Source organism: Lonchura striata, chromosome 7 (assembly GCF_050655825.1).
Source record: "Lonchura striata isolate lonStrDom1 chromosome 7, ASM5065582v1, whole genome shotgun sequence".
NCBI classification, from domain to species: Eukaryota; Metazoa; Chordata; class Aves; order Passeriformes; family Estrildidae; genus Lonchura; species Lonchura striata.
Window position 1 is genome coordinate 9,078,194 of NC_140709.1, and position 13,561 is coordinate 9,091,754.

Below are 13,561 nucleotides of genomic sequence, written 5' to 3' on the forward strand. Positions count from 1 at the left end.
TTTAATTTCTGTTTAAAAAGGGAGATGCGGGAGGTGAAGCACGACCGCGATTGCCAAAGAGAATTAATTATTTTTAAAGGGTAGAAAAATTAAAAATAAGTTTTTTTAAAATCGAAGGTCTAAGGGTTTTGAACAAGGGATGAGTAGTTTAAAAATTGCTGCATCTATCGAAAGAAAAACCTAAATATGCCATCAAAATGGCACTATGTACTCAGCGTATGGTGTATGCATATATACATTTATTTATTATATTTTTATGTGTATATATATATGCAAACATCCACACACTAAAATAAAGAATTACAGCCAGCCTGGATCCTGAACACAGTCTACACTTTATTTCAGACTACAGATTTCTGAACATAATAAAATCTTTGGCTTGTAGCGGCGGGTTCAGTCTCGCAGTCTGTGGATCAGAATTTTTTTTTCCTCGGGAAAAAAAAAGAGAGAGAGACAGAAATTCACACACACACAAAAAAAATAAAATAAGATTAAACGACAGATGAGAAAAGTCCGACATTTACTATAAAACAGGAGCAACGGACATGGGGGGGGGGGGAGAAAAAAAAGGAAAGCAAACAAAACAAACAAACGAACAAAAGAAAGGAGAAACAGAGAGAAGGGAAGAGAGAAACTGTCCAGCAAATAGAGATCGCTACACATATTTCTTACCTGAAATTAAATATATACAAGGTCATATGCTGTTTGGCTATATAGAGATAATTTTTCTTAAGTGTTCATATTTATTTTTTTTTCTTAATCGGAGTCCTTATACTATGGATAGACAATAGATCTGCTTTTAAATCGCACCTGTCCGCCTCCCGGCCGGCGGGCCGGCGCCGCGGCGCAGGGCTGGGCTGGGGCCGCCCGCCTCACTCGCTCTCCTCTTTGTCCTGCACCGTGGTGGTGGAGTGGTTGTAGAGTCCCTGGGCCATGAGGTGCAGCGCCAGCCCGTTCTTAATGCCCGTCGCCTTCTTGATTTTGGCCCGTTTGTTCTGGAACCAGATCTTGATCTGGGACTCGTTGAGGCTGAGCTCCTGGGCCAGGCTCTGCCGCCGCTGCTCCGTGATGTACCGGTTCGCCTGGAACTCCGCCTTCAGCCGCTGCAGCTGCTCGGCCGTGAACGCCGTCCGCGGCCGCTTGTCCTCCTTCTCCGTCTTCTTCTTCTTCAGCTTCCTGGTGCGGGGGCCTGCGGGCAGGGCACACACACGCCGCTGGGCAGGGCCGCGCCGCCGACCGACCGACCGACCGCCCGCCCGACAAACCGACAGACCGACCGCCACCCCCGCCCCGCCGGCCGAGGAAAAATGGCCGACGGGTGAATTTGTGCTGGTTCCGTGTGTCCCCCCCCAGCCCCCAACCCCGGCACCGCCGCCCCGGCACGGCGGAGGGAAGGATGGGGAAGGCACGGGGAGGCCGGGGCCGAGCGCGCCCGCGCATCACCCGCCGCCCCGGCCCCGCCGAGCCGGCCCCGCGGGCGAGGGCAGCGGAGCCCCCTTGCCCCCCGCCCCGGCACACGTCGGGGCGCCGCTCCGTCCGTCCTGCAGGGCCGAGCCGCTCTCCTGCACGGCCCGGGACCGGGGCCTCCCGGGCGGGCAGCGACTCCGCCGGGCAGCACGAGGACCAAAGGGCCCCGCTGCCAGGCACCGGGGAGCCGCCGCCAGCAGCACACTGGCAGAAGGCTGCCCTGGTCTCCTTTCGGGGGACAACGACCCTCTCCGCAAAGCCAGCCCAGTCCTGGGGGGCCCATCTCCGCCGCCACCCCGGAGCCCCGCCACCGCCGGGCGGGTCGCCTGGGCTCTCCGGCGGCCGATCCCGGCCGGGGACGTACGGCCCCGCTCGCAGCTCCCTCCGCGAAGCCCAGCCACAAGCAGAGCCCCGCTGTCCGCACCCGGGCCGCAAAGGGGTCAGAGCTGAAGTGCAACACAGCTCGCCGGGGAAGCCAGCGGGTCCCGGGGCGCATCCCGAGGGCAGCGCCTCGCCGAGGAGGGGTACCCCCGGTCCTCTGCCCGCCAGCCTGGCCGGGCCACGGGGAAGAGGAGCGGGAGGGAACCGTGAAGAATGGGATCTACGAAAATTCCCCGACAGCTGCCGGGCTCGGCGGGCGGTCCCAGGCCCGCAGCCCCCCGCCAGCAGCAGCCGGAGCCGGAGCCGGCGAGGCCTCCCTGCCGCCGAGCAGGCCGAAAGCTCCTCTCCCGGCGCAGCTTTGCCCCAGAACAGGAGGATTCCCCCGGCTCGGCAGCGGCTGTCGGCGGGGAGAGAGACGAGGCCCGGTGGGGAGAGGGACGGGGCCCAGCGGGATATTCCCGGGCTGGACCGGCGGGGGGTGGAGGGCGCGGGGAGTGAATTACTGAGTCCCGGCACCTTGCGGCGGGGTGCCGGCGCCTCCGACCGCCGCAGCCCGCTCGTCCCCGGAGCCGAGAGAAGCGGTCGGGGCCGGCGGGCAGCTACGAGCACAACAAAGAGCGGCCGAGCCCAGCCAGCCTCCCCTCGCCCTTCTCCCCTCCGCGCTGCAGCGAGCAGGGAGTGCCGGAGAGGAGGACATGCAGAAATTATCCTTTGCCCGAAGAAAGGGGAGGAAAGGAAATGAAGGCGCAAGTGCAGAACGCCGGGCGCTCGGTGGCCATGGGAATCGGCAACACAACACCCGCGGCCGGGCCGGCCGGGAGCGAGGCCGTGCCGTCTGACAGCTCTATCACCCCATCAATCAGCCCAGTCAATCAAAGAGGCTTTTCTGAGTTTGAAGTCGCTGGACGTGTCAATAACGGGGGATGGAGACGGCTCGGCCGCACTGACGGCCGGCTCGGAGCACCAGGCCGGGCAGTGCGGCGCGGGGCCGGGGCCGGGCAGCGCCGCCCTCCCCGCGCACTGCAGCGGCCCCGGGCACGCACGGGGAGCGCACCCCGGCCCCGCGCCGCGCCCGCCGATCCCTGCCTGCGGCTGGAGGTGTCGTGGGGGAACCCCATCTGCACGTCCTCCGTTTCTTTAAAAAATACGCCAATAAAAGCCAAAAAGTAACGGTGATAAATAAAGGGGTGCCTGAGGGCACCTGGGCAATGTAAAGACGTAGAAGGGGCGGCAAAACAGAGCCGGGAGGGCCGAGGCAGCGGCTCCCACGGGGACGACCTCGGGCAGAGGCATATCCCTACCCCGGAGCTGGGCCCCGAACGGCAGCAGGGAGCACCGGCTCCGGCGGCAATGCGCGGCCTAAGGGCCTGCCTGGCTCGCTGCAGAGGCCCCGTTAAACAGCCCCTCCGCCACCTTCGAAAAAGCCCTTTTTCCTTCGCCTCCAAAAAACACTACCTCCTCCCCCCGCACCGCCAGCGGCCGCTCAACATGTGCCTCGGGTCTTCGCCCCCTCGCTCCTCCAGCAGCACCCAGGAAAAAAAAAAAAAAAAAAAAAAAAAAAAAAGGGGGAGAAAAAGCCTGAGAACAAGGGAGCGGCCGACCCCGCTGCCTTTTTCTCGCAACGCTCTCACCCCGCGCCGCCGCGCTGCGGAACACCCGGGGCTGCGGCAGGCGGGGCGGGCGGGGGCGCGGGAAGGGATCGCTCCCGCCGGCTCTCCGCATCGAACCGCTGCCGAATCGGGGCTCGGCGTCACATTCAAATTTGGGAGACTCAGAGGAGGAAGGAGGGGTGGTGGCGGTGGGGGGGGGGACGCGTTTCCTCTCGCCCCGGGTGACCCAGGCCGCCCTCCCCCCCACGCGAGGTCCTCAACAAGCCGGGAGCCAAAGCCAAGGGGGGAAGAGGGAAAGGAGAAGGGAGGGGGGGCGACCTTGTCACGATTTAACAGCTCCCAGATGCGCCGCGGTTCCTTACCCGAGGACGGTCTGTCTGAATACCTAGTGCAGTAGACCCAGGCAGGCCACACCAGCGGCTGTTGCGAGTCGGGCTTTATAACAGGTCCTCCATTATTAGAGCCCATGAGGAGGATGGCGGGGCTGCCGTGCTCCCCGTACTTCGCCGGGTGAGTCTCGCCCCCGTCGGCGGGGGGCTTGGCCGCCCCCGACGCCGCCGCCGCCGCTGCCGCCGCGGCGGGACTGGCTTTGGCGGCGGCGGCGGGCGGCGGCGGCGGCGCGGAGCCGTCGGGACGGTAGTTCGAGTCCGGGCAGAGAAGGGCGGGCGGGTTGGGCGGCCGGGCCAGCAGCGGGTTGACGTTTTCTCTACCTGAGCTCTGCCCCCGGTCTCCGTCCCGCTCCCGGCTGCCTCCTCCGCCGCCGGCCGGCGCGGGCGGCTCCTTCTTGCAGCCGAAGTCCGGCCTCAGGATGTTGTCGATGAAAAAGTTGGTGGTGCGGTGGGGCGGCGGCGGCGGGGGCGGCGGCGGTGGCGGCGGGTGGCGGCGGCGGGGCAGGGGCAGGGGGCAGGGCGCGGCGGGGGAGGCGGGCGCGGGGCTGGGGGACACGGGCACGCTCTCGCCATCGCTGCCGCTGCCGCTGCTCGCCGGGCCGGGCGCCGCGTCTCGGTGGCCGTGCCCCTCCGGCGGCTCTTCCATGCTCAGTCCCCGCCACGGAGATCGCTGCCTCTTTTCCCCCCACCCACCCACTTTACGCCCACCCCACTTTGACGGTGGGTGGCGGGGTGGAAAAGGGGGAGGAAAATTTAAAAAAAAAAAAAAAAAGAAAGAAAAAAAGAAAAAAAAAGAAAAATATTAAAATCCACTTGTTGGGCTGGAGCTGAGATTTTTCTCTCTCTCACGGATGGATCCAAAACCTGGGAGATACTGGAGGGCTTCTCTCCCCCTTCTCCCGATCAGCTTATATTTCCACCACCAAAAGAAAAAAAAAAAAAGAAAAAAACAAAAAAAAAAAAACCAAAAAGGTGTGCGGCTGCACCACGGCCCCCCCAAAAAACCCGCCCCCCGAAAACCCGTCACGATCTGCCCATCTCCCTGCCGCCGCCGCGGCGGCTCCGCGCTGCCCCGCTGTCACGCTCCGCTCTGCCCACGCCGCGGGCTGCCGGAGCCCGTCCCCGCCAGCCCGGTGCTGCGCCTCCCGCGCCCGCTTAGTGTTCTTTTTTTAATTCTTTTTTTTTTTCCCTTCTCTTTTTTTTCTAAAAAAAAAAAAAAAAAAAAAAAAAAAAGGCCAAATCTCTGACAGCGCCGGTCCGTGCACCAAACTCTCCCTAAAAAATCCCTCAGCCACACTTTTTTCACTCGCACCGGAAGCACGTGAGGTGGCCCCGCACGTGGGGGCGGCCAATGGCGCGGCGCCGCCGCCGCTGACACCCCGCGCCGCGCCCAATGGGCGCCCGCCGGGCCGCCGCCATAAATACCGCGGGGCACCGGACGGGGCGGACGGCACCGGGCGGGACGGGGCGGGCGGCGGCAGCCGCGACGGGGCGGGGGCAGCGCGCCGCGCCCACGCGCGCCAGCCGGGACCCCCCTCCTCCCCGGCCCCCTCCTACCCCGTAAACAACAACTTCCAGCCACGCCGTGTCCTCCACGGGCGGCGGGGATTTGGTCATCGGCCGCTTTGCTGTTGCCTCCTCGATAATAAACACTCCCTCTTCCAAATCTGCGCGCTTTCCCCCTCTTTTTCTTTTTTTGCTTTCTATTCTCCCGCGGCGGCGTTGGGCGGCGCGGGGAGATGGCGAGCCGGGTGGAGGCTCCCTCGGATCGAACCTTTTTGGTTTGGAGGAATAAAAATTACAGTAATAATAATAATAATAATAATAATAATAACAATAAATAGCAATAAAGGCAGGAGGCACTGCCGGGACGAGCTGGTCTTACGGCCGAAACCTCTCTCTGGTTTGTTCCTTTACTGGGTTTGGGGTTTTTTTTCGGAATACGAAGCAGATCAGCTCCGGCTCACAGCTGAACTCGTATAATGTTTCCTCGTCTGCTTTTTGATGTTTGGTTGTTTATTTGGTTGGTTTCGGTTTGTTGCCTTTTTTTCCCCTGGTATTCTTGTTTGGTTTTGTTTTGGTTTTTTTGCCCGGCAGGGAACGAGCACTTCGGGACGTGTGTTGAGGCAGACGGAAAATTTAAAGATTTTAAGGGATGGGAAGAAAAACCCACTTTCTCAGGATTGATGCAGCTATCCAAGAATGAATTTACAGAAAATAAATAAAAATACCGCGGTCCCAGTTCTGGTTTTGCTGGGCTGCTGGGGCCGCAGCCAAGCGGCGCAGGGAGGGCGGCTCTGCCGCAGCCGGTGCCTGCTGCCCCGGCCCAGGCGCCCAGGGCCGCGGGAGCCGAGTCGCTGCGGGTAAGGGCAGTGCTGGTGCTCGCACGGAGCAGCACTGGAGATGGGGGTCCCGCGGCACCTCACACCTTACACAGCGGAGGAGCTGCGGGCGGGCTGGGTGCCCGCAGCAGCGGCGCTTCCCGGCCGGCCGCAGGCACCTGCTCCGGCTGGAGCCGCTCTCCTGCCCGCGGCCGAGCCCCGGAGCTGCGGGAAGGGCAATTCCGGGCGTTTTCTCATTCTGACGTAACCGAAACCCCCCCATTCACCCCCTCCCCAAAGCGGCGGCCGGCTGGCGGTGGGTGCGGAGAGGCCGCGGGGCCCCGCGCAGCGCTCCGCGCCTCTTCGCGGGGCCGGGCCGCGTCACGTGCCGCCGCCTATGTATCCTATATGTGCAGGGGTGCGGGCTCAAAATGCACCTATAGCTCTGTCTGTGTGTGTCCGCATCTCGGCGGCTCCTTGCGGTGCCGGCAGCGGCGAGGCTCCTCCGCCTCGCCCCGCCGTGCTGCACCGGCTGGGCGCTCTGCCCTCCCCGGGAGCAGCCCCGGGACAGCGGCCTGGCCCACGGCTCCGCTTTCAGGAGGCCACCGGCACCGGGAATCGAAGGAGAGATCTCTGGGTGTCCGTCAGCTGCTCCCCGGGTGCCCGGGAGGCGTGTGTGTGCCCGCATCTCCGAGGCACGTTCGGTTATTTTCCGTACCGGAGAAACATTACCGAATTGTTACCTCCAGCCACACAATAATCCCCTAAAATAATAGCTGGCAGAACACAATCAGCCCTGGAATCAAGAGCTTCGTCCGCAATTAAATGAATGTTAAACCCCCCCTGCATTCACAATATCATATCATTTACTCGCACCGAAATTGGGTTTATTTATATTTAAGTTAGCAAAATTGAAATCTTTATCCCAAAAGCGAGCGTGGGTACTTAATTAAATTCTAATTAGGACACTATCAATATCCCATTTAGCCACGTAGCCTTTGTGAGCCGCGGTCCCTTTCAGAGCTGTAAATGGGGGCTCGCTGCCTTATCTCTCCTGCAAGAGACGCCTTGAGAAGGGCTGCAAAAGATAATTTATAGGTTTTAATTACTCTTCATTCCGCCTGATCAGCTTGGCGTTCATCACAGGACGGCGAATAAAACCTGGTCAAAAGCACTGTCACTATTCCCTGGCAAGACGCTTAATCAAAGTAAGCAGGGCCATATTACACGCTGCGAGCTTCTTCACGTAATTTCCCAGCTGCTGATAAAGCTAGTTGAATAATGCTGCAGTCCTTCGGAGACACCATTTACAGAAATGACTTTATTGACGGCTTAACGTCGGTAATTCATTTTACCTTTCATGTATTGGGAGCCCGGATTTGTTACAGTAATAGGATGATAAATGTCCTGGCGGCCCTATAGCTTTTATTATTGAATACAATACACACACCCATCCTTAAATGTTCCAAAATTGGGTAACAAAAGGGAGAGAGAGAGAAATCGAAGCCTTTAACTATTTAATTTGCCTTCCTGAGCACGCCCGGGGGGAAGTGTATCTACGTGCATGTGTGTGTGTGTGCGTGTGCGTGTGTGTGTACATGTGTGTAGGAGGGGGGGATTATTTCATCTGGAGTCCTCCCTTCTTCTAGAAACTGTTCTGGATAGTAAAGGCTTCTCTATAAATTGAGTAGGTTTGTGTACGGAGGGGGTGGGGGATAGGCTGGATGAATGAGGAGGGGTTAAAGGAAAAGACGATGTGTATTTCCAGGCTGGATATTTTTACCATCGCGACCCTTCCTATCTAAATAGATAAATATTACTCCCCGGCTCGCAGGCAGTTACAGTAATCGGGGTAATATGTCTACACACGGTGGCTTAAGGACGGAAGCTTTAAAAAATCCCTTTTTAGGAAAAAGTTCCCTCCGTAACTTGCGGGTGCCGCTGGATTTCGGGGCGCCCGTCGGGGTCCCGGTCCCGCGGAGCCCCGTTCCCGCTGCCGTCGCGGGGGGAACGCTCCCGCGGAGCCGTCGGCTCGTCCAGAGGGGCCGGGGCACCGAGGGCTCCCCGAAAGTGCTGCGGGCCCGGGGCCGTGCTGCCGCTCTCCCGCCCCTCGGAAGTGCCGCGGTGCCGTCTGAGTTTCTCGCAGGTTGGTGTTCCTTGCACCGGCTCTCGGCGCTGGGGCTCGGGCCAGCCTTCCCGGCTCGGGGCGGGAGAAGATCCAGCCCGGGAGGCGGAGTGCAGCCGAGGGGCGGCGGGGCCGGGAGCCGGCCCGGGGCTCCCGGTGCCGCCGTCGGGCTGCGCGGAGGGCGGCCGCGCTGCTCCCGCCGCGCGATGCCAGCCCGCGGCGCCCGCAGTCTCTTCGGAAACCGGGCGGAATAATTTCTCCGATTTCGTTGTATTTGCTTTTATTTTGCTTGGTTGGTTTTTTTTTCCTTCTCTTCTTCTCTTCTTATTCTTTTTGACGAAGGCCGCCAAAGGAGGGAAGTTAAAAAAATGTAAAATAAAAATAAAGTTTAAATTAGATTAAAAATCCTTTGCATTTTTGTTTTCTCGTCGCCCTTATAGGAAGGAGGAAGTATAGAAACGTGGTTAATATACGCTGTGGTAATCCTATTTCTACGTCTAGATCAGATCTCATTGGGGCCTTTGCTGAAGGACATAAATGAGTTGTTCTAATACAATAGATTTCATCCTTCCTACAGGGACTGGCTGACCAGAGGTTTTGTTAAAAGTGAATACGAATAGATTTCTGCTACAAGTGCAGCATTATTATTATGAGCTGTAAGGTCAGACTATACATTCCGGGTCCCCAAAGCCTATAGACCCTGGGAAAGGCGCGGGATATACCACGTCATTGTACCTGACAGTCTCTTCAATAGACTAATTCAATTATCGCTTGGGGATTCAGTCTTCATTGAAAGCAATAATAGCGGTGTAATTCGTTGGTAAATAGGTATTGGAGGCAGCTCCGCTCGAAACTTTTTTCGGGGCACAGGTTTATGTCACTGAGAGTCAAAATCTCTCCTGGTAGCAACGCGGGGAGTGGGGAGAGAGGAAGGGATGTTTTTTATGGGAAGGAGGGCCGGGCTGCGGGGAGAGCTCGGCGCGGCCGGCCGGAGCTGCAGCCCCGCACCCCGGCCCGGGCGGGCAGCGCGGCCGCGCCGCTCCCCCGAGATGTTCCCGGGGAGCCGGGGATGTTGTGCCCTGGTGTCCTGGTGTGGAGTTATGAATCAATTACCATCCAGGACCACCCCCACCCCAGCAATGCAGCCCGGCTCTCAAGTCACGGGGAACTGTAATAAAGATTTAATTTTATTTATTTTATTCTCTGTCTTCCCTTCCAAAGTGGGATGGAAGAGAAAACACCCAGCAGAAGTTTCCGAAGGGAGAAGAGAAAACTATCTTTCTTATTCTTAGTGATATTATTGGTTTGTTTCTTTTCCTACAAGAAAAAAAAAAGGGGGGGAATAAAAAAAGAACGGAAAGATAAGACAAAAGTGGAAAGAAAAAGGGAAAATGGAAGTGAAAAGAAAAATGAAAATAAAGAAAAATTAATCAGGAAAAGAAAAAAAAACAAATAAAAAATTTAAAAAAGGACAATAAAAAAGGAAAAAGAAAAGAAAAGAAAAGAAAAGAAAAGAAAAGAAAAGAAAAGAAAAGAAAAGAAAAGAAAAGAAAAGAAAAGAAAAGAAAAGAAAAGAAAAGAAAAGAAAAGAGAGAAAAGAAAAGTCAAGAAACCTGAAAAAGTAGAAAAAACAAGAAGGTGTATTAAAACCCGAGAAATATAGATGGAAAAAATGAATAAAATAAGCAAGAGAGGGAAAAAGAAAAGGAAACAACAGGGGGAAAAGACAAAATAAGAGAAAAAATAAAGAAAATAATAGAAGAGGGAAAAAAGAAAATAGGAGAAAAGGGGGAAAGACGAGGAAATGGAAGAGAAAAGGAAAGAAGGGGAAAGAATAGGAAAGAAAGGAAAATGAAAGAAAATAAAAGAAATTAAAAGGAAATTAAAAGAAAGAAGAAAAAAAAAGAAAAGAAAAGAAAAGAAAAGAAAAGAAAAGAAAAGAAAAGAAAAGAAAAGAAAAGAAAAGAAAAGAAAAGAAAAGAAAAGAAAAGAAAAGAAAAGAAAAGAAAAGAAAAGAAAAGAAAAGAAAAGAAAAGAAAAGAAAAGGAGGTCAAAAGCTCTCTGCTTTCCAGTGGCCTGGCTGCAAACCCCTTCCCATTTGCTTCCCAAGCCCCCTCCCGCCTCCCACCCATATCTGCAGCCCACCCTACCTCGCTGCGAGCTGCCCAAGTCACCTGGATCGGCTGTGTAAAAAGTCCCAGCTCCCGGAGATGTTGTTCTCTAGCTGGCCGGGGAGGATCCGAGCAGGGCAGCCGCATCCTCTCGCCCGGCGAGCAGCTCCGGCGGCTGCCTCCGGCCCCGGCTGCTCCCTGACAATCTGGTTTAAGTTACAGTGGATGTTTCTGAGCGCTGCTTCACTCCACTTCGGGACAGATACCCCTGTCCCTTCGCTAAAGACGTTGCCAATAGGGGCTGAAAGTTCGTGGAGGGTCTGTGGTCCCCACCCGCCTCTGCTTTGCCGGGCCGGTCCCGGTCCCGGTCCCGCCGTGCTCTTAGTCACCGGCACACCCGGTCGGGCTGGCTCGGACCCGTTTACATTTTAAAATATGTTTTCAATTTCCTCCAGCTCTTCCCACCTATGTCTCGCCCTGCTTCCCTCTCGGCTCCGGGAGCCGTGGAGCCCAGGGAAGAGACGGGGAAACTTTCGCCGCCCGAGCCCGCGGGCGGCGGCGGGGCCGGGGCCGGGCGGCTCCGCGGGCTCCGGCGGGCGGAGGGGGAGTCCTCGCCCGGGGGAGGGTGCTGGATCCCCGCGCTGGGAACGACACCCCCGAGACCTTTCCCAGCTCTAGTGGGTCCAGGGCTGCCTCTTCATGGGAGTAAAGCTTTTCCCTTCACCTAATTCGGGAGATTTGGGTGACAAAGGGGCGCACGCGGGACTGGCGCCCACGCTGCCCTGACACGGCTGTAGGGGCAGGGGCTGTCAGCGTCCAGCTCCACACAGCCCCGCCGTGTCTCCCAGCCCTTCTGCCCTCTCTGTATTTGCCTGCGAGGGTTTGCGGGCGCATTTGTGCATCTGAACGCGTGTGCAGCGGGCGTGTGGGGGAATATTGCCTCGCACACACGCGTGTGCAAATGGCTGTAGCTGTTAGCTCAGAGATTGCACACGGGCACCACCTTCCCTCCACCACTACTCCCCGGCTTCCCCTCCTGCCCGAGGGCCGCCTCGACGGGCTCCTCCTGCCAACCCCGCGCCCGTCCCCTGCGCGGGAGCAAAGGGTCCGCCGCCGTGGAAAGTTTGCTCAACTCCTGCCGTGGAGGAATGGTCCCTCTCGGAGTCCTCTCCTCTGCTCTCAGGTGCACACCCCTCCCCAAGCGCCTGCCTGCAGGGATAGCTGGGGTTCTCCTGCAAAGATCTGCTGTTCTTTAGGTTTTTTACCCCGAGGTCCAAACGACAGCACTGGTGTCGGGGGACATGAATGTCACCAATTCTCCCCTTCCGGTCGGCAGGCAGCTCAGGGCTCTCTCCCCGTCAGTGCTTTGGAGAGGAATCGAGCCCTGTACCCCTCTCCACAATATTTCGCTCCCCCTTCTGTCACTTCGCACCCCCACGGCCGGGCCGTGGCTGCGAGACGGGCCCGGGACCCTGGAGGCGACACCGGGTGGGAGGGTCCCGGCCTGCCCCGGCCCGGTGCGCAGGCACCGGGGAAGTTGAGAAGGGGAAAAAGGGGAGGTGGTGGGGGGGAAGAGAATCCTTTGTGTTTTTGTCATCCTTTGTTCCGGAACTAACTTGACCAGTGTGGCTGGGAAGCAGCATCATTTCGATTGGAAAAAGCAGGAGAGAGGGGGGCTCTTTTGATCCTCATCGGGGAAATGATGTTCGAGGAGGTGGTTGGAGGCGCTGGCACCGGCTCTGGGCTCTCTCTGCGGCGGCTCAGAGCAAAATTTCGTTGAAGGCACTATTTCTGCCTTGCCTGGGAACTTTCGGCTTTAATTATCCGTGTGGCTCCTACGAGCTGGGCTTGCTCCTCTCTGCTCATCCGTTCCCAGGGAGAGAAAACAGTGTGTGTAGTGCTAAAATGCAGCGAGACAAAATAATCAGCTTTAAAAGTACGTGTTGGCTTGGGGGTGGGGGACAGGGAAAGGGGCAGAGAGTAAAGCAGAATAAGTCTATTGCCTGGAGAAATGATGTTACTGCTGCCCAGTGGCAGTAACCGGAATTGGGTCATTTTAGGGACAAACGCAGGCAAAATTCAAGTCACGTCCACTTTTGATATAAGGATGTGTCCTCTTTAAAAATTGTTATGCAAAAGACTCTCGTACGTGATCTTCTTGCGATAAAAAGCAGTAAGCCAAATATTGGAGCCCGAGTCAATAATGTATGAACAGATTAAGCAACCTTTCTCCCAGGCAATTATTTCAGCAATTGAAAACCTCGCTCGTTCCAAATTTCAATAATAATAATAATAACAATAATAGCAAAAGTAAATAAATCCCAGCTCAAGTGAGATGGTCTCCTCCTCCTTGGCCCTTGCTCGGGAAGAGCGAGTGGAATTTTTTTTAATTCCAGCCGGGAAGAGTAGCCGAGAAGGTATTTAAACCACTAGCGGCTTGAAAATCACAACAATTCATAATAATCTACGGATCGCGCGAGTAAACAGGCATATCGCTGGGCCACCGGCCTGCGGGGTTTATTTGTCTTTAAAGCTCGGGGTAAATTAAGTTTCCGGCTGTGTAATTCTAACAAAAGGTGATAGAAAACGCACTGGGGGAGTAATAGATGGTGGCACCGGGGATCAGAGGGGGGAAAGGGTTTAACGCTGATTTATGTGCCGAGGGCCGGGGCGCGCCGCCGCCTCCGCGGGAGCAACGCGAGCGGCTCCGCGGGTGCGGGGGCTCGGCGGGTGCGGGGGCTTGGCGGGTGCGGGGGCTCCGCGGGTGCGGGGGCTCCGCGGGTGCGGGGGCTCCGCGGGTGCGGGGGCTCCGCGGGTGCGGGGGCTCGGCGGGTGCGGGGGCTCCGCGGGGCCCCGGGCACGGCCCGGAGCAGCGGCTTGCGGAGGAGCCGGCTTGTCCCCGCACTCCCCGGAGGGACACTGCTGCCCTGCGTGGGGAGGGACACGCGTCCCTCCTGGCCGAGAGCTCCAGGACATCACAACAGGGAAATTAATTCAGCTGCAGGAGAAGGGCCGCGGGTGCGGCCAGAGGATCGGGCAGCAGCGAGACGGGGGCAGAAAGTGGAGATTCGGGATGGGTTTCCCCAAGCATCTTTGTGGCTAAAGTCGCCGCAAAACTTTGAAATTTCCCCGGTTTTACTCTTTATGTGCCCTGCCC

At 57.4% G+C, this 13,561-nt stretch overlaps 2 protein-coding genes across 5 annotated transcripts in view; one reads left to right on the top strand and one right to left on the bottom strand.

The window, feature by feature from the left end:
- Positions 1–316: 316 nt before the first annotated feature.
- On the bottom strand, positions 317–4,599 carry EN1 (engrailed homeobox 1). 2 transcript variants are annotated; one of them, XR_014956702.1, is made up of 3 exons: positions 3,821–4,599; positions 811–1,189; positions 317–429 (listed from the first exon to the last, which is right to left on the bottom strand). XR_014956702.1 is itself a non-coding variant. In XM_021548679.3 (2 exons), exons 1-2 carry the CDS (start codon positions 4,491–4,493, stop codon positions 873–875), a joined length of 990 nt encoding a protein of 329 aa, XP_021404354.1. In that variant the 5' UTR covers positions 4,494–4,599; the 3' UTR covers positions 317–872. The 2 variants fall into 2 exon arrangements, 1 of the variants encoding a protein (XP_021404354.1); XM_021548679.3 differs by having other exon boundaries at positions 317–1,189.
- MARCO (macrophage receptor with collagenous structure) overlaps positions 3,804–13,561 on the top strand; it is a 45,256-nt gene continuing 35,498 nt past the window's right edge. Inside the window, exon 1 of one of the 3 annotated variants that reach the window (XM_085584880.1) lies at positions 3,804–3,968. Coding sequence is in view for 1 of the 3 variants with exons in the window: in XM_085584878.1 (XP_085441004.1) it covers positions 12,740–12,821 (82 nt within the window). In the remaining 2 variants the exon portion in view is untranslated. Of the gene's footprint in view, positions 3,969–12,614; positions 12,822–13,561 lie in introns of those variants that run through there. The other 2 variants (XM_085584877.1, XM_085584878.1) reach the window with 2 other exon arrangements.

Coding starts and splice junctions, on each gene's coding strand:
- EN1 (XM_021548679.3), bottom strand. CDS start 4,493: ATGGAAGAGCCGCCGGAGGGGCACGGCCACCGAGACGCGGCGCCCGGC. Junction 1,190..3,820: donor TTCAGACAGACCGTCCTCGG/GTAAGGAACCGC, acceptor CCCTGCCCGCAG/GCCCCCGCACCAGGAAGCTG.